The sequence below is a fragment of the Sprattus sprattus genome (assembly GCF_963457725.1).
Source record: "Sprattus sprattus genome assembly, chromosome: 3".
In the NCBI taxonomy this organism is placed as follows: Eukaryota; Metazoa; Chordata; class Actinopteri; order Clupeiformes; family Clupeidae; genus Sprattus; species Sprattus sprattus.
The window spans coordinates 41706583-41729918 of NC_137922.1; the positions used below are offsets into that span (position 1 = coordinate 41706583).

Here is a 23336-nt window from a genome sequence, read left to right on the forward strand (position 1 = left end):
CTAGACGTCAGCCATTAAGATTATTTAATGTTCTGATGCTCAATTAAAAACCTTTTTCAAACAATGCTGTGGAAAGAACTGGAGCGATTAAATGGAAATGTTGGCCTGCATTTGCCATTAGCTTCTGACAAGCACGAGCGAGCAAGCAGGAGAGAGAGAGAGAGAGAGAGAGAGAGAGAGAGAGAGAGAGAGAGAGAGAGAGAGAGAGACGTTGCCATAGCGGGTGATGGAGTGGGGACCTGTTTGGACAGCAACTCCTTGCAGAGCTGGTAGAGCGTGATGAATTTCCTGGCCAGGAGGCGCGCCTCGATGAAGCCCTCCGCCACCAGCATGATCTCACAGATGAGCTCGAAGTCCGGCACCACCATGGCACAGGGCCTGAGGGGGAGGACACATCCAGACGGTCATAAACAGCACCACAGAGAGCAAAATCTCACAAGTAGAAAAAGATTGTAAATATCAAACTGAACACGAAAACTAAGGTAAAGGACACACAATGTTTGAACATTGAAGACTATGGTTGATCACAACATACAACATGTAAAAGTTACTTTTCTCATATGGACGTACAGTACATCAATGTAATTCAATATTTCAGTGTTAATGTTGAATTCTAATACAAACAGCATAGCTATATATTTCACTATAGTTGTACTTTAAACATTTTTGATGTACACCTGTTCTACGACTTTTCTAACTGTATGTTTTAAGAAAAGGATCTTCATCTAAGAACTACATTAAGGACTGGAAAAAATCCTAGTCAAAAAGATTAGCTTATTAGGCCCAACAAATGACTCAAATATAAGGCCACAACAAAAACAGATGTTCAAGACACATCATTCAGAGCAGCTTAGTTAATATTGAGTTGTCTGGCTATTAGAAAGTCAATTGAACATCTATTCCTGGGTAATTACCATAAAGTACGCTTGACTTTTTACGCCAATAAAACAAACTACACATTGGTTTCGCCATAGCATGCATCATTACTCAAATGTAGATACCTTAACAATACAATAACAATACATTCATTAATATGCATCATGGAAGGCACTGTAAAATACTACACATACTGTATGTATAATTATATCAATATTATGATATTGGCTGATTTCACATCTAACTGAAGCCACAGTACTAACATAGATATTGCTGTATAACATACAGTAAATTACCGTCAGACATGTTATGCAGTAATATCTCAGACATTACTGGAGCTTGCATACTAAAACAATCATACATTTAAATAAGAATGATGGTCATTGTAGCAGTACTAGTTGCAAAAGTGGTTGTGGATGTAATGGCTATAGCAGTAGCATGAGTGGGAGAGAGAGAGAGAGAGAGAGAGACGTTGCCATAGCGGGTGATGGAGTGGGGACCTGTTTGGACAGTTGGAATAATATCGGCAGCGGCAGTGGAATTACAGTGGGTTGCCTGAGATGGTACTCCAGCACTCAACAGCCCTATCTGAAGTCCTATACAGACAACTGCAACACAGCAGCCTGTGTGTGTTTGCTTGCGTGTGTGCGCGTGTGTGTGTGAGTGTTTGCGTGCATGCGTGTATCTCTCACCGAAAAAGGGCCTTGAGGTTCTCTGGCAGCTCGGTTCTTCCCGCGTAGCCGGGGTTCATGGTGATGAAGATCCCCACCGAGGGGAACAGGTTCACCTCCTCGCCCATAAAGTTGAAGCGCTTTTTTTTGTCCCTTATGGCATCCTGGATGCTTTTGACCTGGTGGGGTAAATGCATACATCACAGCTGTCAATGCAACCGATGCCAGTTTAACTCTTGGCCTGCTTAAATAACTTAACCACACATGGTTTCAACGCTATTCATTCTTAATGTACATATTAATGAACCACTGGTATTATATATTCAGTGAAATTCAATAGAAGTACAATTGTATGTATAAAATACATAATAAAGCTAGGTGACAGATAACCTCTATTAATGTTAATGCGCTACGTCTAATAACCACAATGAATAATTCATGGTTAACGTTAAAATATATATTCATTTCGGAATCACTGAACTCCCTGTCTGGGATGATAGCTAGAGCAGTGTGAAGTGTGAAGATGACAATCTTTTTTCTTCTTTTCATAAATGCTACGGCCAGTTACAGGACTTCCTCGCTTCCTTTGTGGGGTCTGAAAAGCACAGCCACGCTTGAATGCCTCCTCCCCCCCCACCCCCCCCTGCTGTCAGTGGGCAGGAGGAAGCAGGAGCTGCTCGCACCCTGGGACGAGTCTATGCGTTTCCGTACCGGAGAGCCCAAGGCCCACTGCAAACCTCACAGAGGAAAGATAAGCTATTGTACAGCTCAGGTTATTAAAACAAATTCAGTGCATGGCATTAAAAATAAATAAATAATGCAAATACACTCTGTGCCACCAGCATTCTCTTCCACTTCAGAGCTAGTCCCGTGCAAGATAAACTGCAGAGGCATACCACGTCTTACATACTGGAGACAGGCTAGTTGCTCGAAGCTGATAGGCATAAGATATGAGGCTTGACTATCTCGCTCTGTCCTGCAGTGAACTCGGGAGTCTGGGGCTACAACCGCAGCACCCCATGAATTTTACATCGTTTCTTTAAGCATAGCAGCTCTTCTACGGCAAAAGGGTGTTGAACTTCATGGCCGAAGAATCCGCATAGGATTAGTCCATCACACAGCTACCAGAGGAACAAGAGTCTGAGAGGGAGATGGGGAAGACAAAACTGTTGTGGGAGAGGAAACTGTTGTTAAATATTAGCCCCCATAACTGCACACATTTGCTTTTTGTGGAGGGTTATAATGCATAAATCGTTCCATGCTTTGCAGTGGATCTCAACTTTGATTACACTTCCATTTTGTCTGCAGAGGTAGAGAGGGGTGTTCAGCAAGACAGTGTTAGACAGCTAATTTGTCTCAATATTGATACGTCTGAAGTCCCTTCTGTTGGGGGCTTTGCTTAACCTAATGGAAAATTGATCCTACCTGTGTTTAGCCAAAACATTCCAACGGACTGCATCCCTATCATCACGTGGGACGCTCCGTCAAATGAAAATGGATTAGCAAGCGGTTTTTCAGCAGACGCTTGGTCTCTATTCTTCTTTTCTTTTTCCAAAAGACAAGTAGAGCAGATCTTTGCGAAACTTTGCCTAAGAACAGTTCTGACAGGGCTTTGTTAGTTTGGTTTCAAAGTTTTTGCTGCTTTCCAGGCAACACTACAAAAGGAGGGGTGAGGCTCAGTCCGTACGGCACCCTGACGCCAAAGGAAAAGCGTTTGACTGCTAAAGGGTCCTTTGTTTTTTTTTTATATATTATTATTATTCTGGGCTTTGGGTCTCTTCATGCCAACCAAAGAAGAGAGATAGGAAGAAAGAGGAATAGAGAGTGACAGAGAGAGAGAGAGAGAGAGAGAGAGAGAGAGAGAGAGAGAGAGAGAGACAGAGAGAGAGAGAGAGAGAGAGGGGGGACCAGAGAGAGCTCTGTTGTGTCAGGCGAGTATGCAGTCAGGCAGAAGATGTGTATGTGCAAAAGCCAGTCCAAAAGATAAACATTTATCCTGTCAGAGGAAGAGATACAGCAAAAAAATATAACACCCCCCCCCCAGGGCATTTCATCATCATAATCATCAGTGCCATCACCAACATCATTACGTCTTCCTGGCTGGAGGCGCGGTGCGACTGACTTAGATTACACTTTTCGCAAAGTACAGCACAAGATCCACACCCTTTTTTTATAGACTCCTGTCAACATTAAACGATCTACTCTAAGTGACGTTCACCATCTGAGGAGTGAGTCATAGACGCTACGCTACAGGGGATAGCGAAATCTGTTGCATTGCAGAGCAGCTTCTCGTAAGCAGCTCCAGCATGACCCTTATTATGTAGATACGACATACGATGGTATTAACACCAAATGAAACGGGGCTTGTTGATGATATGAATTCTAACATGGGGAGCGCTCAGACACATAAAGGCTTGTACAGAACAAACCTTTTTTCACTAGGACAGTATTAGATGTTTGTGGTACTTGGGAGAAATAATTCAAACATCTGTTCACTGAGATTCACTGATTCAACGATTCATTAAGTGCATGCATTAGTGAGTCACGGGTAAGCAGCTCTACCATTTCCCTTCAGTTTGGCAATGTTGGGCGTTTATTGCAATCTGGGGTTTTGAAAATGATTCCTGATTAAATTAAGGGTCCAGGCAAAAAGTTGTTGATGAAATGTTGTTTAGATCGAAAGTTCCACGTCTAAACTATAGTTTTCCAACTTCCGTGAACTGTACGGTGCCATCTTCTTGTTTTTGAAAACATCCATATTTTTTGCCATATTAAGCTGTGAACTCCCTTTCTTCCACTCTCTCACTCTGTCTCTGTCTGTTGCTCTCTTTCTGTGTGTCTGCTTGTGTGCGTGTGTGTGTGTGTGTGTGTGTGTGTGTGTGTGTGTGTGTGTGTGTGTGTGTCTGTTTTCATACACAGATTTCCACCCTGTGACAATGGCATTTCAGCTCTGCGGGCACATGGAGCTGTTGCCCCCTTATCAGCAGCTGCCCTCTCAGCCTCACCTGTACCGCCACCACAGACAGCACCTCCACAGATATCCGGTTAAACTCGTCAAAGCAGCCCCAAGCGCCTGTCTGCGCCAGCCCTTTGTAGATGTTACCACAGGACTGAGAACGAGAGAAGAGAGAGAGGAGCAGAGAGGGAGAGGAGGGGGGGGGGGCGGGGCGGGGGGGGGGGGGGGGTGATGAATGGAGAGAGATAGAGAGGGAGAGAGTGTCAGGGAAGGGGAAGGAGAACACAGAAAGTAATGAGTCATGCTCCCAGTTGGAATTTTCAGAAGAAACCTTCAGGTGATTGACACACATGGTATCAGCCCTATACAGCCCTAGTGCTGTACATCATGGCAACACTTACCTCTTAACTTTAAGAGACTTAGCTGCTTTCATTGCATCATTTCACTACCTTTACATCTAAACTTCTATTTTGGCCAATAGAAGAGATAGGCATACATATGAGATAATGATATTTTTAGTACAGTCAGGGCTATCCAGATCTGCCATTTTTTGATATGGTATTACTTGTTTAAGTTTTAAATTAGCCTTCATATCAAGGACAAACCATGTATCTCAAAGCATATTGATATCAGGAAGGATATCTTTTCAGATATTTATAGAGAAGACTGTAAGTCTGTAATCTGATGATATCAGAACAATGATGATGGAGGGACACACTATAATTGCCTATTTGAAAAAATATGTGTAAAACAGTATACGTATATGGTTTATACCTTCGCTGCAGATTAAAAACAGGATTACAATGACCAATGATTGCAACTTTGCTGAATTTGAAACATGATAACTCCTACCAGCTTTGTTCCATAAGAAGGTTAGTAGTGTCATTAGGAATCATAACGTCCGCTCTTTCATTTGATACCTGTTTCATGTCTACACAATATCACCTTCAGTCAGTAATTCAAACAAGACTAATGAGTGTGTGGACATAGATGCAGAGATGGAAGCAGTTTATGACGTCTGAAATGTCATGTTTCAAACCCAGACTATTTCACAGTAGTTTGTTGCACAGACTAGCAAGCCATAACATAACCTGAATGTGGACAATTTGAGGACATTTGGCAAACATACGATCATATTTCCAGCCAATTCAGTGCATGTACAAAAAAATCTTTGAGTTGCCAATGAGATTGATGTTTCACGATGGATTAGGATACTTGAGTGTGTATAACCAGTGCAGTATTGAGCCCATACTGCCTATCTTTCACATCTTAGCAACAGACATTTTTCTCCTAAGGCCTTTTCATAATTGCTTAACGAATACAAACTGTATAACCTCGACCTGGACCTTCATTATAATCCATGTAGGTCAACTGCACATGACAGGTCCTCCCTGCTACTTTGGGGAAAATGAAGATGGGATTTTCTATTATTCTCTGGCAGATCCCGGCTCCTCTGCTCATCTATGCATTTCTGCTTGGGTCTGTGCCCACAGTCAAACACCTTCTGTGATCTCAGTTAAAACGCAGGCTTCACTGTTCATGTTCTTGTGCCAGAGGCATCAGTGAGCGAAGGCATTGCATGAATTCACAAATTATATAGAGTGTGCATAAATGGTGTGTCTGTGTGAATGTGTGCTGTGTGTATTTGGTGTATGTGTGTGTGGGGGTGCGTGTGTATGTGTGTCTGTGGGTGTGTGTGTGCATGTGTGTGTGTGTGTGTGAGAGAGACAGTTTGAGTTGTGTGTATTGTGCGTGTTCGGAGTTGATTGTGTGAGCGGGCATACACACTGAAGCTTTCCACAACTACTCCTACTCTCCCTCCTCATTCCCCTTGCATCCCTCCCTCGCTATCTCTCTCTTCATCTCTTTTCTGCCTCCCTCTCTCTTCATTTCTCTCTGCCGCAGTGAAGTGCCACACCGCCTAATGATGCTGCTGGATCAGTGCTCAGGTACAAGCCGGATGAGGAGATTACTGTTGCGTCTCTATTGACCACTGTATTATACACCTCTTTTATTTCCTTCTCTCTCTCTGCCCCCCCCAGCCCCCTCCACTTCTAAATAAATAAACTGAAAGACAAGACAGCAGGGAGGAATAGCAAGGAGTTGGCAGACATGGCTTGGGAGGTAAATAAGCAGAACCACCAGAGCCTAACTAATCTGTCGTCCACACTGCAAAGGGTTGGGGGTGGAGGGGGGGGGGGGGGGGGGTGCTTGGTACCGGGGCAGGCTTCACACAGCTTAATACGCGGCTCGCGCGATGACTGACAGCTGGAGAAAACGAAAGCGAGCGAACTAAAGTGAGAGTGTGTGTGCAGGGCCGTGGTGGGGATCGCAGGCGCGCTTGGAGATGGGCCAAGTTGGGTTTTTTTTTTTTTTTTTTTTCTGGCAGTGCAGAGAAAAGCTTACGCTGCAGTGTACCACTGCGATACACTAGGATGTCCCTGTAACTTCCGTTTCGTGTCGATCAGAGTGGTGTGCTTGTGTACCTGTGTGTGTCCTGTGTCTTGACTGGCAGTTAGGAAAGGATCAGTTTCCTTGGCTAGGACTTCTGTATAAGCTACTTAGCCACTGAAAGAACAATGCTGGTCTCCTATAATAGGGTGTAATGATATTATTATCTCATTACCGTTTGAAGCGTAAATGTGTGACTGACTGGAGATGGGACTGCAGGTTGTAAGGGTTTGGTTGCCACAGATATTGCCTCGGGCAGTGTAATGTTGTACTGCTTAATGTGTTCAAAGAAAAAGAAAGTCATCCAGCAACCCAGAGTTATAGCCACTATTAATCCTACGTTTAGCTTTTAACGGTTTTATTTTGTATTTAAACTACCATTACAAAATGATAAAGGATGAAACGCTGAATGTCACTGCTGTGAATTTTAATCCATCTGTTTCCCGTCAGGGTTTTTATCAGAATTAGAAATGTAATAGATAATATCGCAGAGGACTGGGTGATGCGGCTTTTCCTCATTTCAAGTTCGTATTAAACGTGTTTGCTTCCCATACATATCTAAGTTAGTAATTTACTGAAATGCCCAACCTTGTAGTCCATCTGCTCTGAGCAGTTGAATACATAGACCATGATGCCGAGCGCCCGACCCAGGTCCTTGGTGGTCTCCGTCTTCCCGGTGCCGGCCGGCCCAGCTGGGGCCCCGCTCATGGTGAGATGGAGGGACTGGGTCAGAGTTATGTAGCACCTGCAGGCCCGATAACACAGACACACAAGACACAATAGTCAGCGCCATCCAATGAGCACGCGCATATATACACACACCCAAGCATTCAAACACACATGCACACCCACGCACACACAAAATCACAAAGAGTAAGGCAGGTAGACACACTGTTGCACACAAATACATATGCACGTTTTATTAAGGCATATCGTGTGTAATGTGTTGGCTATTTGTTTGTTAACTTTTCCTGCTGCCTGTCTCTGACCATATGTGAACGCACGTAAATGTGGCACACACACACACACACACACACACACACACACACACACACAAAAATACAAAGAGTAAGGCAGGTAGACACACTGACTTACACAAATACATATGCACATTTTATTAAGGCATATCGTGTGTAATGTGTTGGCTATTTGTTTGTTAACTTTTCCTGCTGCCTGTCTCTGACCATATGTGAACGCACGTAAATGTGGCACACACACACACACACACACACACACACACACACACACACACACACACAAATACAAAGAGTAAGGCAGGTAGACACACTGTCTTACACAAATACATACCCAACGTAGAAAACAGCGAGTGGGGACAGTGATGGTATCACATATAAACAAGAGAGGTACTGAAAAATGCTGCACCAAAAGACCAAGGGTGTAGGACATGCTGGTTTAGGTAAACCTGATAATTCTGAGGGTCACTTAAAAAGATGAAAGAATTTTCGTTTTGCAGTGTTTAAAGCCTCAGAAGCAGACTTCTGTAATCAGGCAAAAAAAAAATGACATTTTTCAAAGACTACTTTGATTACACCAGGTGAGGCGCCGAATGGCTGGACTGACTGACTAGCCTCATTACTTATCAGTTAACTACAGAGAAAAAGAGAATTCATCAGACTTTCAAAGAAGCCCACCTGGGCCCACCTGTTTCATTGGCGTGTCTTCTCGTTTTTTATAAACATTCGGAAAAACTCTTTCTGCTGCACGTCTGGAGAGGAGCCAGAGCGATGACATGGTCAGCCTCCGACAACAGAAAAGGGAAGGCGGCTGACCATATGCTCGGAGAGCTGTGTGGACATTGATTTATCCATCAAAGCAGATTGCTCCTGCTTTGTTTCGGCTTCAAAGCCCCTCGGTCAGTTGGGGAGTTTGGGAGGGGGTGGGGGGGTTATTTATTTTTTTTAAATATAAACAGCTTGCCAGAGAGTCTTGGCACCTGCCGCCTCTCTGTTCAGCACATATGGATTTTAATGGCACCTTAACTTTTAATGAGGGGCTTTGCACCAGGTCTGTCAAGTCGGAACGAATTCTAAGAAAGTCAAAACTTCACCTTATCCAAAATTAAAAAAACAAAAAAACATGCCACAGAAAACCACACTGACCTGTCTGTCAATGGGGTGATGACCAGGCGAGGCGTGTTGCCAAGGTACTCGTAGGAGTAGAGGAACTGGGCGTCACAGATGTTGGCGTAGCAGTGCTTCTCCCTGTCATCCCAGCGGTGCCTCAGCTGGGACAGCCACACAAAGGCCTGGGAGTTCTCCACCTAGGGTTCACAACACAAGACAACACCTGACTGACTCAAAACATGATGCCAAATGCCAAATTGGCTTTTGTGTAATGTTGGCTTTTGTGTAATGCTAGTGGGAGTGCGGGCAATTCATACCCCAGCCTGAAAAGCTATGAAATGTCAGTGATGCCAGATGGGATTTAATAACGTAAGAATTTACACAGTGTCTTAAATATGATAATGACTATGCAAATGTTTCATTTTTTATGATTCACGCCGATCACAAGAAAGAACAGCCATAAGAAGATACCATATGGTAATGACAGTAAGATATGTGTTTAACCAGACTATGTTTTGTACTTCACAGTCTTTGCATGGCCAACTGCGGACATCAAGCAAACCTACATAAATCCAGATCAGTGGGTCACCTACCTTCTGAGCGATGATCTTAGCCACCACGTCCCTGGCGTGGACGTCTATAGTGCAGATGGTCATGACCTTCTGCCGGTCGCCTGGCGTGAGCTGCCCGATGAGCAAGGCGATGAGGGCGTTGAGCTGGCCCACCTGCTTCTTGTAGTACTCCTTCATGGCATTCTCATAGCCCTCCTCGAGACGGGCGAACACCATGCCTACGTCCATAGTCCACCAGATTTGGGTGCAGGTGAGAGCCACCTGAAGGCGGAAACATGAATAACAGAAAAAGATGTGGTGCAAATATATGGGTTTGTGTGAAACCTTGTAACATGGCCTGTGTTGTACTGATCCTCATGCGGCTTCAGTTTGCAATCTTGGGTGCTGCAATCTAACCAGTTTGGAAGGTATAAGTCAAATAAAATTGAATTGAGTTGCTAGTTCTATTACTGATGCAAGTCTTGTGAGTTTGGTGTGTGGTATATACACCACATGGTGTCTATTACCAGCACACACACACACTTAATTTTTCTTAGTTGTAACAGATGGTGGATTCACTAATGGATTTCGATTTCAGTGTAAATATCCTGCATAGGAGACATTTATTCTCTTACGTAGGACATAAACAGCTTCTGCTTTACACACAGATAGAGATATATGCGCGCGCACACACACACACACACACACACACACACACACACACACACACACACACACACACTAGTATATTTATCAAAAAACATACAACACAAGCATATTGCCAGACACACATTCTGTGCAGATACAAGCTGTTGTAGACATACATACACAAACATGCACAGACAGACACACAGACACAAAGACACACACACACACACACACACACACACACACACACACACACTCTCACACACACACACACACGGACAAACGGACACACACACACACGGACCACGGGCACACGGAACACGGACACTCACACATACACACTCTCACACTCTCACACATACACACTCTCACACACTCACACACTCACACACTCACACACTCACCTCAAACTCTCAAGGTATGGATAAGTAAACCAAAAGCACACAGCAGATGCACACTGGGTTTAGCACTTCAGAATAGAGCTAGAAACAGGATTACTGGGGCTTGCCTGGAGAGTGAGTGAGTGGCAGAAATGCTTGGGGACTGCTTCATACCTGAGCGGGATAGTCAAACAGCCACTGCTCCCTGGGTTTATCCTCATAGGCCACCACCGCCTCGGTCATCTCGTGGCGCACGGTGGCTCGCATGGTGTCAAGTAGGCGGTTCAGCCACACCTCAACCTTCCAACAGATAATCCAGTTTCATGTCGATTTCCATATCATGTAGTTACACAGCGTCACAAATAATTAACATTGTTTTTCAAGGAGCTTTACAGGACCTGGAGCCCCCAGAAACCAACACACACAGACAAAAGTAATCAGGAAAAGTATCATTGTCGCAATCGGTTTTCATTATCGAAATAGGCCAAAATCAAATCCATATGCACGGCAGTGCAAAGAGGAAAGCAAAGGGAAAAGTTATCCTATAAGCGTTCTTCAGACTATGTTTAGATGGGAATTAATGAATGCACACAGACGCCAATGAGTCACTGACATTCTGGATCACATAGGCAGCAGACACTCGCCAATGAAAAATGTCAATGTTCAATGAGTTGATGGTCGTCATTCATTGTTTGCTATGAACCTTATCGAGATCTAGGTGAAATGGTCATCTTTTGTGTTTGAAAAGCACAGCTGATATTAGTGTGGTGTGTGTATAGGCCCTGTACCCTCTGTTATGCCTGACTCCACCCCAACCATACACACACACACACACACACACACACAAACACGCACACACACACACACAAAACAAAACGTCTGCTCGATGCTAGCTCCACCTCATGTGTTTGAGCTTGTGGGTTGTGACTTTACTGATTACAAACCAAAACAAGTGAGAGACAAATGCAATTTCATAACTGCACTGCAAACAAGAGCATTACACACGATCCGGATAGATGTATTAGAGTTGGAGGTGTTGGTATCTCGAAAGTGCTAGGAGCAGCAGCAGCACCTAATAAAAAGATGCCATCACACTTATAAGAACAAGACTAATAAGAACAGTGCTGTGATCACACTAATGATAATATAAAAGTTAAACTATTAAAATTATCTCATATGAGTCCGCTGTGTAGAAACTATTAAAAGTTATGAATAAGCCCATGATCATCTACAAAACCAACGTTTAGTTCTATAATTCCTGTGCAGTGTATATTAAAGAGGTATTGATGTACAAAAGTGAAATATTAGGTCTAGCAAGGAAAGAAGTAGTCACAGTAAGTCTTAATAGTTCTCAAAGGAATTGCCTCAGCAGTGTTGAAAAAAGGGGATATTATCTGTAGGAACACATTGGAACGTAAAAACTGTATTTGCAGCCTGTAGCATTATCTCAACAGTAATACAGTGAGGGCCAATTACAGCCTGACTAATTAACTGCTCCAAACAACTTTGCGCTAAAAACCTCCCCGCAACACACGCTTCCACTGCCAAAATCTTGTGCCGTCGAGGGAACAAGAGGAATGGAAGCTTGCGTTTTGGGCCTGAGCAACACTCTGATTTCACTGATTAGACTGAAGAAGCGTTGTTCAGTGGTGGCTGGCTAAAGAGGTGTTGTAATCCGGAGGAGTTCTCACTGCTTGGCTGCAGTAAAGAAAATCTCATTTCAATTCCAAGGGGGTGTTCTATACTGTGGAGATGGTTAGTTTATAAATGAAGAGGCCCCTGTGCTTTGTAGTATATTGTGTTCTGCTGAGCTGGAATGGGGGAAAAAACTCAAACAAAACAAAACCACAATCGCTTGTTTCAGGGAGAAGCTGGGCGCTGACAGGCCATAGCATAGGGGGTGATGGACAGTTCAAGTATGTAGCCTGCGGCTGAGGATGATAGGAGCTGGATGGAGGTACCTGGCCGGTGCAGTCACAAGGCTGGCTGAAAGGCACGCACTCGTCCTCCTTGCTGAACATTCCTAGGGCCGTCTTGGAGGGCTCCCCCTCGGAGATAGCGTCAAACTTCAACTTGGCTACGTTGTCAAAAAGTTTGGCCAGGTGCCTTTGGACCTGAGAAGCAGATGAGTTTAAACAAAATAAGTTAAAAGTTTCCTTTACCTATTTATCCATTGCTCATTTACTGTAGTTATGTGCCCTTAAACTGAATGCGGTTATACACACATAACGTTACAGACTGATGCAATAAATTGCAAACAGAAAGCAACACTACCCCCTAGTGGCCACCAAAGAATACAGGACAGGAGACGTGTCCAAAAAAGTGAATCATAAATATGTACATTTAACACAGTGTAACATGTATTATTAATCTTAAGAGGATGGAGTGATTAAGATGTAGACAAGGGTTCTTTGCCTGTCTAATGTCTTACGAAAGAAACTATTCTGACCACCAGTGGTCTTAATATAAAATATGATATATTGGAGAGCTGCCATTGTATTTTATGGCGTTCATATCAGGGGTATAACTCAGAAGCAAAATATTGGTTTCCATGGTAAACAGACTAGACAGCACATCTGATTTCATTAAATCACACTGACATTCAATCATGTCATTGAAACGAAAGTAAAGTATAGTACAGTTGCCTTATGAGGAGCGGGTTGAGTAACAGTTTAGGTAAAAGACTCGTGCTGAGTTGGAGAAGGCATTTCTGTCTGATCCAGTGCTTCACTAATGGCTGTTGGCGTATGTGTGCAGTACCTGGTGGGGGTCTGTGCCGTTGGACAGAATGTCCAGCAGATCTGCGGAGGAGATGAAGTAGAAGCGGGGGAAGGCCAGCCGCTTGGTGTCCAGATACTCGGCCAAGGCCTTCTCACACAAGGCCAGTCTGTGATACAAAGAGACACAGGCCATTATGAGAACATGCACACACACACGCACACACGCACACACACACACACACACACACACACACACACACATACACATGTGCACAGACACACACACACACGGATCCAAGTAGCAAAATGAAATGCACCTGGAAAATCTGTACATGTGTGTGCGTGTGTATGTGTGTGTGTGTTTGTGTGTGTGTGTGTGAGTACGTGTGTGTGCACGTGTGTGTGCGTGTGTTGGTGTGTGAGTACGTGTGAGTATGTGCGTGCGTGAGTACGTGTGTGCGTTTGAGTATGTGTGTGTGCGTGCGTGAGTGCGTGCGTGAGTGAGTGCGTGCGTGCGTGCGTGCGTGTGTGCGTGCATGCGTGCGTGCGTGCGTGCGTGCGCGCGTGCATGTGTGTGTGTGTGTGTGTGTGCGGGTGTTTGTGTGTGTGTGTATGTGTGCGTGTGTGCGTACATGTGTGTGTGTATGTGTGTGTGGGTGGGCATATGTTTGTGTTTGTGGTTGTGGGCCAGTTAGTTCTCGTGGGTGTAAACAACAACGCAAAACAGGAAATATGCATTTCGCTATGAGAGTCAGCTCTGGGGACCGAAACTGTGAGATAAGACCCACTTATTCAAGCAGCCCACATGCAATGTTTACCCACAGTGCAGTGGAATTCGGGACACCATACTAAACCCCCTTGAAAAAAAACAAAGTAACCCACCTGCCCTGAATGTCCTCCAGTTTATTGTACAGTCCTGGTTTGTTGGTGGCCTCTATGATATTAGGCGTTTTGTGAGTCTCATTTGCCAGTTGTTTGAAATCTGTGTCGATACCCTGAAAGCGATTGGAGTCCTAAAGAGAAAATCGAAGGCAAATCACCATGCAGCCTTAGTTCCCCAACGGAGAGAATTCCACTGATTTTAATTAACAAACATCTGTGTTTAGCGACACTTTAACTGCATGTACAGCATTAATGTGATATGTATAGTGCTATAGGCTAGAGGCATGACTGGATAATTTCACTTGTGATTAAAGCATAAGAACTGCATCTTACTAAAAGAACCGGCTGATTTATTCTCTCAAACATGGCTTCAAGTGCTATATTTCGTTTTACTAGATCCAATGGTGGTCTGTTTGATGGTTCTGTTTCGAGACATTTAACAGACAGCTCATTGTCAGCTCTGTCAGATTATTACATTTTAAACATTGTAATATTTCCTTCTCTAACCTCGGGCAGCTGTGAGCGGATGTCCACTGAACCAATGAAGATGCTTTCCAGGTGTGACCAGGTCCTCTGCACCTCGAACCAGATGGAGATGACGGCATCGGCGGTGGAGAGGCGCCGTTGCCAGGATGACACCTCCTCCAGGAAGTGCGCGATGTGCTTGGACGTGAGCATGTTCTGCAGCTGCACCTGATTGTCCTCCAGCGTCTCGATCAGTTCCTCGTCCGACTTGACCAGGGGCACGTTGGTGCGTGGGTGCGTCTCATAGGCGAACACCAGGCCTGTCCAGGTGGAGTCCAGCTCCGTCAGCACCTTCTCCATGGCCATCTCCTTCACCGCCCGGTCCACGATGCCGTGGACCTCGTCCTCGAAGCGGTGCAGCTCCAGCCGTAGCAGGTCGGCCAGCGTGGTGCCCTCGTCCATGGCGAAGCGGACGCCCGTGGCGGCCATCAGCTGGTGCCAGTGGCGAGGCCGGATGGCTGGATTCTGGAGCTCGGCCACGGCTCGAAGGGATGTCAGTGTGTTCTTCAGCGTGGAGTCTAGCCCCAGGAAGGCGTCCCATGCGCGGGCCTCCTTGTCCAGGCCACGCAGCTCTTTGCTCAGACGCTTGCACTCCAGGTCCATGTCGTCCACGTTGATGTCCCTCCAGCGGGTTGTCCGCCAGGCGTCCAGGCTGGACTGGACCACGGAGACGAGGTCCCACAGCTCCTTGAGCAGGACCACCTCTCGGCGGCACTGGCGAAGCTGCTTGTAGTCGGAGATGTTCACCTCGAAGAGGCTGGCCGAATCCACCAGCGTGGCCATGGTGGACTCCTTCTCCAGGATCTGCCTGTGGGCTGTGTCCAACATCTGATGGGGACTCTCTGAGTCAAATCTGTGAAAGGTTTCAGAAGGAGACTTAAAATATATCCAATAATGCATTTATGTCATGAGCAGTTGGTATGCTTCACACAGGCTTATCTTTCAGTCCCACATTGTAAAAATGAAGATATTGTGCAGATAACACAAATGGATATGTTCTTATGATATACACATGAGCCCTGAAAAACACACCTAAGAACATCTCTATATTAATAACATACATTACTCTGTCTATCTATCCATCTGTCCACTCTCTGAGGACTATATAGATAGATAATATTTAAATACACATATGTATTATACAAAAGTATTGTCTGTACCTGAAAGGTGCATTCTTGCGGAAGTCCTCTCTGAAGGCGTGCTGCTCCACGTCGAAGGAGGTGCACTTGCGGCGCAGGCAGGCCACCTCATTGGCCTGCAGGGGAGCCACCTGCTGCTTCACCACGACAGCCTGCTTCTTCAGGTTGGTCCACTTCTCCGGCAGCTCCTGGACAGGGATGTTGGTAAGATGTTGATAAGATGCATATTTTAGAAGAAGAAAAGGATGACTGGAGATGTACATAGCAGATGCAGTGATGTTTTAGAAGCTATGTTACATTAAAATCTAATTAATTCAAAGTTTTAGTGTTTGTATGATATCAGTATATGTGGTATTTTGGTGTACAGTGAATTTCCACAAGAAAATAAATCTCTTGTTGTATGTGGACAGTGTTTCACATATTGAAGCAAAGCAGGAAAGCCATCTTATAGTACCTCTAGTTGTTTGTAGACCACCTCTGGGAGCTCCTGTTCATACGTCTTCAGGAGGTCAATGGTGTGCTGCAGTGGTTCGAACATCTCGTCCGTGCTGCTCTGCCTCTCCTTCACCGCCAGCAGATGACCCATGACCTCCACCAGGCCACCGTAGTCACCCTCCACCATATTCTTGCCAAGCCCAGTCTTCGCAGCTTGAATGAAGTTTTCCAGGTCCGACAGACTAACAGCAAAAGGAGATTGATTGGTTAAAACACGAAAACTAATATTTTAAATTATGACAGTACAGGTACAACAGTACAACACTTCCTTTGTATCATGTGCATGTTATTGTGTCTGTGTCCACCCATCATTTGGAACTCATCTTTCATTGTCTTTTACCACAGACCACAAAACTGGTGAAGCTGGGTGGGCCAATCCCTCGTTCGGTGGATTCTACTAGATTACTGAAATATCGGGAACAACTGGATACCAAATCTAGTGGAAACTCTCTATCAATGGCCTATGATCCACTGAGGGAGAAGGCGATCAACAACAACAACAACAATACTGGTGATGGTAAAAGAAATGCATTAACATCAACATTTTCCAGCACTTTAAAAGACCATTCTGGTCATTGTCAAGTGCTTCTCTGTACCTGAATGAGTTGTAGTTTCACACTACCTGTTTGTGACATGGTCAATGAGGTGCTGCTTGAACATGAGGCTCCACTTCTTGACCACGTTGAGCAGGGCACTCTTGAAGGCACGGGCGTCCAACCGCATCCAACCATGGACCACGTGCACGGGCTCCAGCTGCTGCAACTCCTCGTAAACACGTTCGTACTGGTTCACCTGCTCGCGGAAGCTGTCCAACGCCGGTGGCGCCTCTGGCACACCGTCCTCGGCATGCGCCTCGATCTCCTCGCTGGTGAGCACGTGGCCGTAGAGCAGGAACTGCCGCATGAACTCCTTGCGGTCGTCCACATACAGGTAGGCGTATCGCTCGTAGGCATCGCGTAGATCACAACACTTCGCTGTCACCGTCTGCACACGCTCAGTCAGAAGCTGCCGCATGTCTGCCAGGTCGGCCATGTCCTCCATGTCTGCCTGCAGAGAAAGAAAGAAAACAGGGCTTCTCCGTAAGGGTGAGCATAGAAAGGCTCATATGGGGGACTGAGAGAACCAAATATACTGTAACTATTCTAATGCTATTGTGCATCATCTGATTCTGTAACACACCTCTGTCTGTCTCACTGACCTGAACCATAAGCATCTGAACACCATCCCTCCAGATAGCCCCCTTCCTGCTATCACCCTTTATCATCTGTTCTCACCCCGTCCTCCCACAGGTAACCCCCCAACCCTCCCACCCCTTACCCTGGATAACCTGTGGCATGCCATAGTAATATGAGATGTTTGATATTTGAATTGATGTTTGGATAATTAAGCAATGCATCATTCAGACACTGATGGTTTTTAAAATCTTTTCCTGTGTATGACTAAAAAAAGAAAACTCCCATGTATGGGTTTGTGGGGATATCAATGGGGATATCGAGTGTCATAGGCAGAGTTTTCAGCGCTAAAATCACCAACGAACTTTGGAGACGTTGACGTCAGATGTCCAAATTCCAAAGCGACCAAGTGATCAGACTTAAATACATCCACTCCAAACAAAAGGGCCTGCTCTGTCTGATTGTGCCCTGGCAGAGAGCATTGTTGCACCTGGTAATGTGGGAAGGCGCTGTGCTCAGCCAGACGAGGCACCAGGGAGGCAACCCGGTACACGTCATTGACGAGGCCCTCTACTAGGTCGTAGAAGCCGTCTGCGGCCCCGAACTCAAGGGAGGGGCGGAAGACCATGTCGGGCGGCTGAAGGTCCAACTGGGCTTCGAACAGGGGAGCCAGTCCAGCTCTTTGGTCTGGAGGTAATAGAGATAGACAACCCCGTTCAGAGAGAGAATGATTTATGATTTTTTACAATTTGCACTTCTGTTTTGTTGGGTTGGAGACAGGAAGAACATACCAGTGTTATCCAGGAAGAACTTGAGGGAACTCTCAATGCTGTTGAAGAAACCGTCAATGACCATTTCATCGATGTAGTCCACATAGGCCCTCCACTGTGGAGAGGCAGGGCTGGCTTTGAAAAGCTCCAGATTTTTCTAAAAAGAACAATAATAGCATACAAGCATCATTAGTTTGTCCATACTTATATTACACATGCATTTGTCTGATTATAATCTATATGGGCCATTCTACCGAATTCGTGTAATATGCAGTCCCTCAACAATAAAAACTATTTACAAAACAATTAGGTATTTAGGCATAGATATTTATTTACTAAGAAAATGTTATGGTCTATATAAACCCAATGCATTAAAGGAGATAGTGATAAGCTAAATATATACAAAATTATCATTTATAGGGTACTTTCTATTGGGAAGTAGCTGTCCCCAACCCTGACATCTGAATTTCAATGCTTGTAAATAACACTTTTCAATTGTTTTAGATTTTTCTCAATGATCTTATTTCAAAGATCTTCATGATTGGGTTCAAACAGAACTTGGAATATTTAGATTTATTGTGGGTTTCATTTTTAAATGAATAAACTATACTCAAAAAATCATGTCCCCAGTTTTCATGTCACTACCGAAACACAAGAGTTTTAGTCCATTGGCTGAGCCTGTGTTTTAGCCACGACCCTGCATTTTTGACCATACAGTGACACTGCATCCCTGTCCCTCATGGTTGAACGGTAAGTAGCTAAATCCCATAGTTTTTATATAAATGTGTTCCAAAGTCTGAAAACCGACGTGTAACCTTAAGAATTGTCACTACCCAAACCCATGTTTTCTTCAATTAAGTAAACCTTTTGGGGTTTCATGCAAAATCTTATGTTTGTATGTGTGTACACCTCTTCAAAGATTTGTTTGCAAGCCGTGTGCTTGCTAGAATTCTTTATTTATGCTTAAAGTTAGCTAGAATTGTCACTACCGAAACAGTCACAACCAAAACATATGGTAGTGACCTGATGATTTCGGTAGTGACATATTGAAATGGTAAGTAGTTTAATCCAATGATTTTTAAATAAATGTGTTGTGTGGACTAAAGGGGCGGCCCAGAGCACCTTTTGGAAGATTTTGGGAGAGAAATGAACATCCATCCAACAGTGGAGTCACTACCGAAACAGTGCAGCACTACCGAAACACTGGATGTTTTGTAAAAAATTAAGTATATTGAGTAATCAACTAAAATATTATGATACTGATTGGATTAATGTATTGGATTAATGTTCATCAATCAACAACTCTGGAATCAATCTGATCAGTATTTTACATTTTACAAAGAAATATTGCACTTTTTTTGCAGATTTTGATGATTTGTATAAATTGAACTTGAAAATTTGGTAAAAAATTTCATTTTTGTGGATTTCATTGTTAAAACCTTCAAGAAATATTTGTAAAAATACTCTTCAGAGAAGGGAAGGAAACACAATCTGAACAGGCCAATAATAATACTTTTTTACTATAGTAAATGTGATGTTTCGGTAGTGACAATATTTGGAAGAGGAAAAACATTCCAACACATTCTGAAAATACAATATAAAAATTGACTGTTCTTTTACTAGATTTGTGTACTTTAAATATGGTACAATATACATACGGACAAAGTTTTGGGAATAAAACATAAAAAAATTAAAAATATTTCCGACCTGACTTTGCACCAATTCGGTAGAATGGCCCATATAGCAGAGATTCAATAAAGTAGCGTTTTAATTAAGCAATAAGGTTCGAGAGGCAGTACTGTATCATCAATAATGTACTTGTTCGAGGGAATTGTTAGGCCCGACGCACAGCGGACTTTATAAATATTAAGTACAATTAAAATATAAACAGTAAGCTGCCTTTCAGCACAAAAAAAGTTGTAGACAGTAAACGTTGTGAATGGCATTTCAGTAGCCAAGAGAAAATAGTCCCCCTTTGTGTGGCTGTTGCTATGCAACAGACAAATAGCATTGGGAACTTCACGTCTGTTAGCCTAGCACAAAAAGTTTGTTGATGATTAGCTAGGAGATCGGCATTGATCTCGCACCATTTAGTTCATTCACATTGCTCATTTTATAAAGTTGCCATTAAAATAACAAAAACTACAATGGAACACTTTCAACTTTGTTAATATTTGTTTATATTGATTTGGATATCGCCACTAACTCGCGTGTGAGAGCTACGTTAGCGAGGCTAGCTAGCTAGCTACTATCTGTTCCAATGGAGTTTTGGTCTAAGCGCTAGCAGTCACCTACAAATAATATTCGAGACTTTCAGTAAAGACTTACAATACTCTGCAACATTCGTGTAGCACAGAAACAACTAACCGAGTCAATGTACACATATAAAAAGTCGTGTAGATAGCTTAATTCACATGACACATTCCCCACAACACGCCGCCATCTTGGTTAGAAATTTCTTTTTGAGTGTGCACTGATATGGAACGCTCAGGTAGATGAAAACAGGTCGTACAGTTACTATATCGTTGATTAAGGCACACCCCGGAACTCACTCTCAGAATGGTGGATTCCATCTACCCGTGTTATAATTCCATCTACCCGTGTTATAATCAAACTTATAAAACAATTGGGTTCTAGCGCGTAATCTAGCTGTTTCTGATTGGACGAGAGACGTTCCATGCAATAGGTTATTCGTCAACATACCTACAGTTACGGGACTTTTCACAGCTTAAAATAAATCACTCCTTGATGAAACATTCGCATTGATATAACCGTTAATTCAAAGTTTTTAAAATTCCAAACCAAGACGTTGACAATGGAACTATTTCTTTGTTGCGGAGAAACAATGGCGAAATAAAACATTTTTAATCAATAACTTTGTGTTGAAATGTTAATTTGTTGACAGTAGAATTGTTTTATAAAAGCAATATAGCACTCGTGGGAGTGGGGTAGGTAAGGGATAATCCCACGGGTGTTGTTGCCTACGCCACTCGGCCTTCGGCCTCGATGGCTACGGCCGAACACCACCCGTGGGATTATCCCTTACCTACCCCACTCCCACTCGTTCTATATTGCTTAATTAGTCAACGGACTAAATTCTTATTCATCCACAGGACAAATTTGCCCTCACAGCAAAACCCCTTTGGAGTTACCTGGACCAGTGCGTGGATTTTGACTCCAGAGTCTCGTATGTGTCCATAACATTTCTCCAGGCGCTCTGTCCTGTCCTCTAGGTTCAGAAGGCTGTCCTTCTTGCCCTCTTTCCTCTCAAAGATGGGGGTCACCCAGGTCTTCATGACAGCTTGGATCTCATCCACGTTGTCTTTGGTTCTCTGCAGGCTGCTCTCCAGCTCACGCACCGTGTCTCGCACTCTCTGGATGTAATCCCAGATCCCTGTTTGGGTTTGCAGGCATGGAGGAAGCAAGTGAGGGCTGCATCACATGATGAGGACTATTATGTAGTATGCCTCTTCAAAGGTAGTTTGGTTCCCTTACAAATGGGATTAGCCTGATATCTGCTAATAGGCTAGTGGTCATATTTGATTTTAATTTGTCTACATAATATGTGAAGTTGCATATGATTTTAAGGTTAAAATTCAAATAACATTTTGAGGTGGCACTGTTCAGAAAATACAGCAGATGAATTGCAATGTGAAACTCTTGCAACTCTTTCAATACCTCAAGATTCTTTCAAGAATTCTTTTGCTGCCATAATACTCATACTTTTTCAGCTGCCAAAAAGCACATGATGCAATTCCAGAGCTTTCCACTGAATGGAGGAAATCTTTGGAATTGTATACGTCTAAAGACTATAAGGTTTTATGATTATTTTCCAAGGGTAATGGCCTTCCTCAATATGGAGCCTGACAGAACAGTTGTTGAGGTAATTATGAGCCTAGCCCGGCTACGAGACAACAAACTGTTCTGTGGATGGCATCAGTGATTGAACATCTGCCACTGTACGTCATGAAACACACAAATTAAATCAACTCACAGACATACACACACACACACACACACACACAATAAATCACACAGAGACACACAGACACATAGTAAATCAACACACACACACAAAATAAATCAACACACACACATACATTCACACACCAGACACATCCCTTACCCTTGCAATTCCAGTTCATGGACTCTTCTGCCTCCTTCACCTGAACGTCTATGTCCCTCAACTGATTCCGGATCAGTGGGAACTCTACCTCCAGCACAGAGCGCATCACCTTGTTGTACCAGCCAGCCGTCAGCTCCAGGTTTGCCACGTACTGCCACATGAGCTCCTTCCTGGAGTAGATCTCAACAGCCATGTCAGGGATCACCTCGGCCTGCCTGGCCTCCAAGTACTTCACCTCTCTCAGCACGGACACCAGCTGCAGGCCATAGACAGCGACACTAATGAGCCACTAACACTTCACTTAATCAATACTATGGGCATAAGGGATAGGCATTTGTCAGGTGGAGTTGTTCACTAGGTAACTGCTGCTACTGCTTAGATCAGTTAAGAAAACTGCTATAGTTTCAATAGCAGTACACAGTAGCATACAGGGCAGCTTTGTAGTTGTAGCATACCAACATAATGGATTGTAGTATATACAGCCGCGGAAAAAATTAAGAGACCACTTCAAAATTATCAGTTTCTCTGGTTTTACTATTTATTGGTATGTGTTAAAGTAAAATGTACATTTTAGTTTTATTATATAACCTACTGGCAACATTCCTACCCAATTTCAAATAAAAATATTGTCATTTAGATCATTTATTTGCAGAAAAATGACAATTGGTCAAAATAGCAAAAAAGATGCAGTGTCTTCAGATCTGGAATAACCTTGATTTAAAATCACATCTTTCATGTGTCTTGGCATGCTCTCCACCAGTCTTTCACATTGCCGTTGGGTGACTTTATGCTACTCCTGGCGCAAGAATTCAAGCAGCTCGGCTTCTTTTCATGGCTTGTGACCATCCATCTTCCTCTTGATCACATTTCAGAGTTTTTTTTATTGGATT

The 23336-nt window shown here is 43.8% G+C and overlaps 1 protein-coding gene across 1 annotated transcript in view; it reads right to left on the minus strand.

Moving 5' to 3' along the window:
• The window catches only part of dnah9 (dynein, axonemal, heavy chain 9), a gene marked incomplete at both ends in the record, with an annotated part of 112113 nt that overhangs the window by 78073 nt on the left and 10704 nt on the right, over positions 1-23336 (minus strand). Inside the window, 18 exons of the mRNA XM_080833769.1 lie at positions 240-378; positions 1569-1726; positions 4553-4657; positions 7543-7699; positions 9075-9235; positions 9632-9871; positions 10792-10917; positions 12579-12731; positions 13378-13504; positions 14220-14350; positions 14727-15597; positions 15905-16071; positions 16338-16560; positions 17001-17425; positions 18041-18237; positions 18342-18477; positions 21473-21714; positions 22447-22702. Of these exons, the coding sequence (XP_080689895.1) occupies positions 240-378; positions 1569-1726; positions 4553-4657; positions 7543-7699; positions 9075-9235; positions 9632-9871; positions 10792-10917; positions 12579-12731; positions 13378-13504; positions 14220-14350; positions 14727-15597; positions 15905-16071; positions 16338-16560; positions 17001-17425; positions 18041-18237; positions 18342-18477; positions 21473-21714; positions 22447-22702 (4014 nt within the window). The remainder of the gene's footprint in view (positions 1-239; positions 379-1568; positions 1727-4552; positions 4658-7542; positions 7700-9074; positions 9236-9631; positions 9872-10791; positions 10918-12578; positions 12732-13377; positions 13505-14219; positions 14351-14726; positions 15598-15904; positions 16072-16337; positions 16561-17000; positions 17426-18040; positions 18238-18341; positions 18478-21472; positions 21715-22446; positions 22703-23336) is intronic.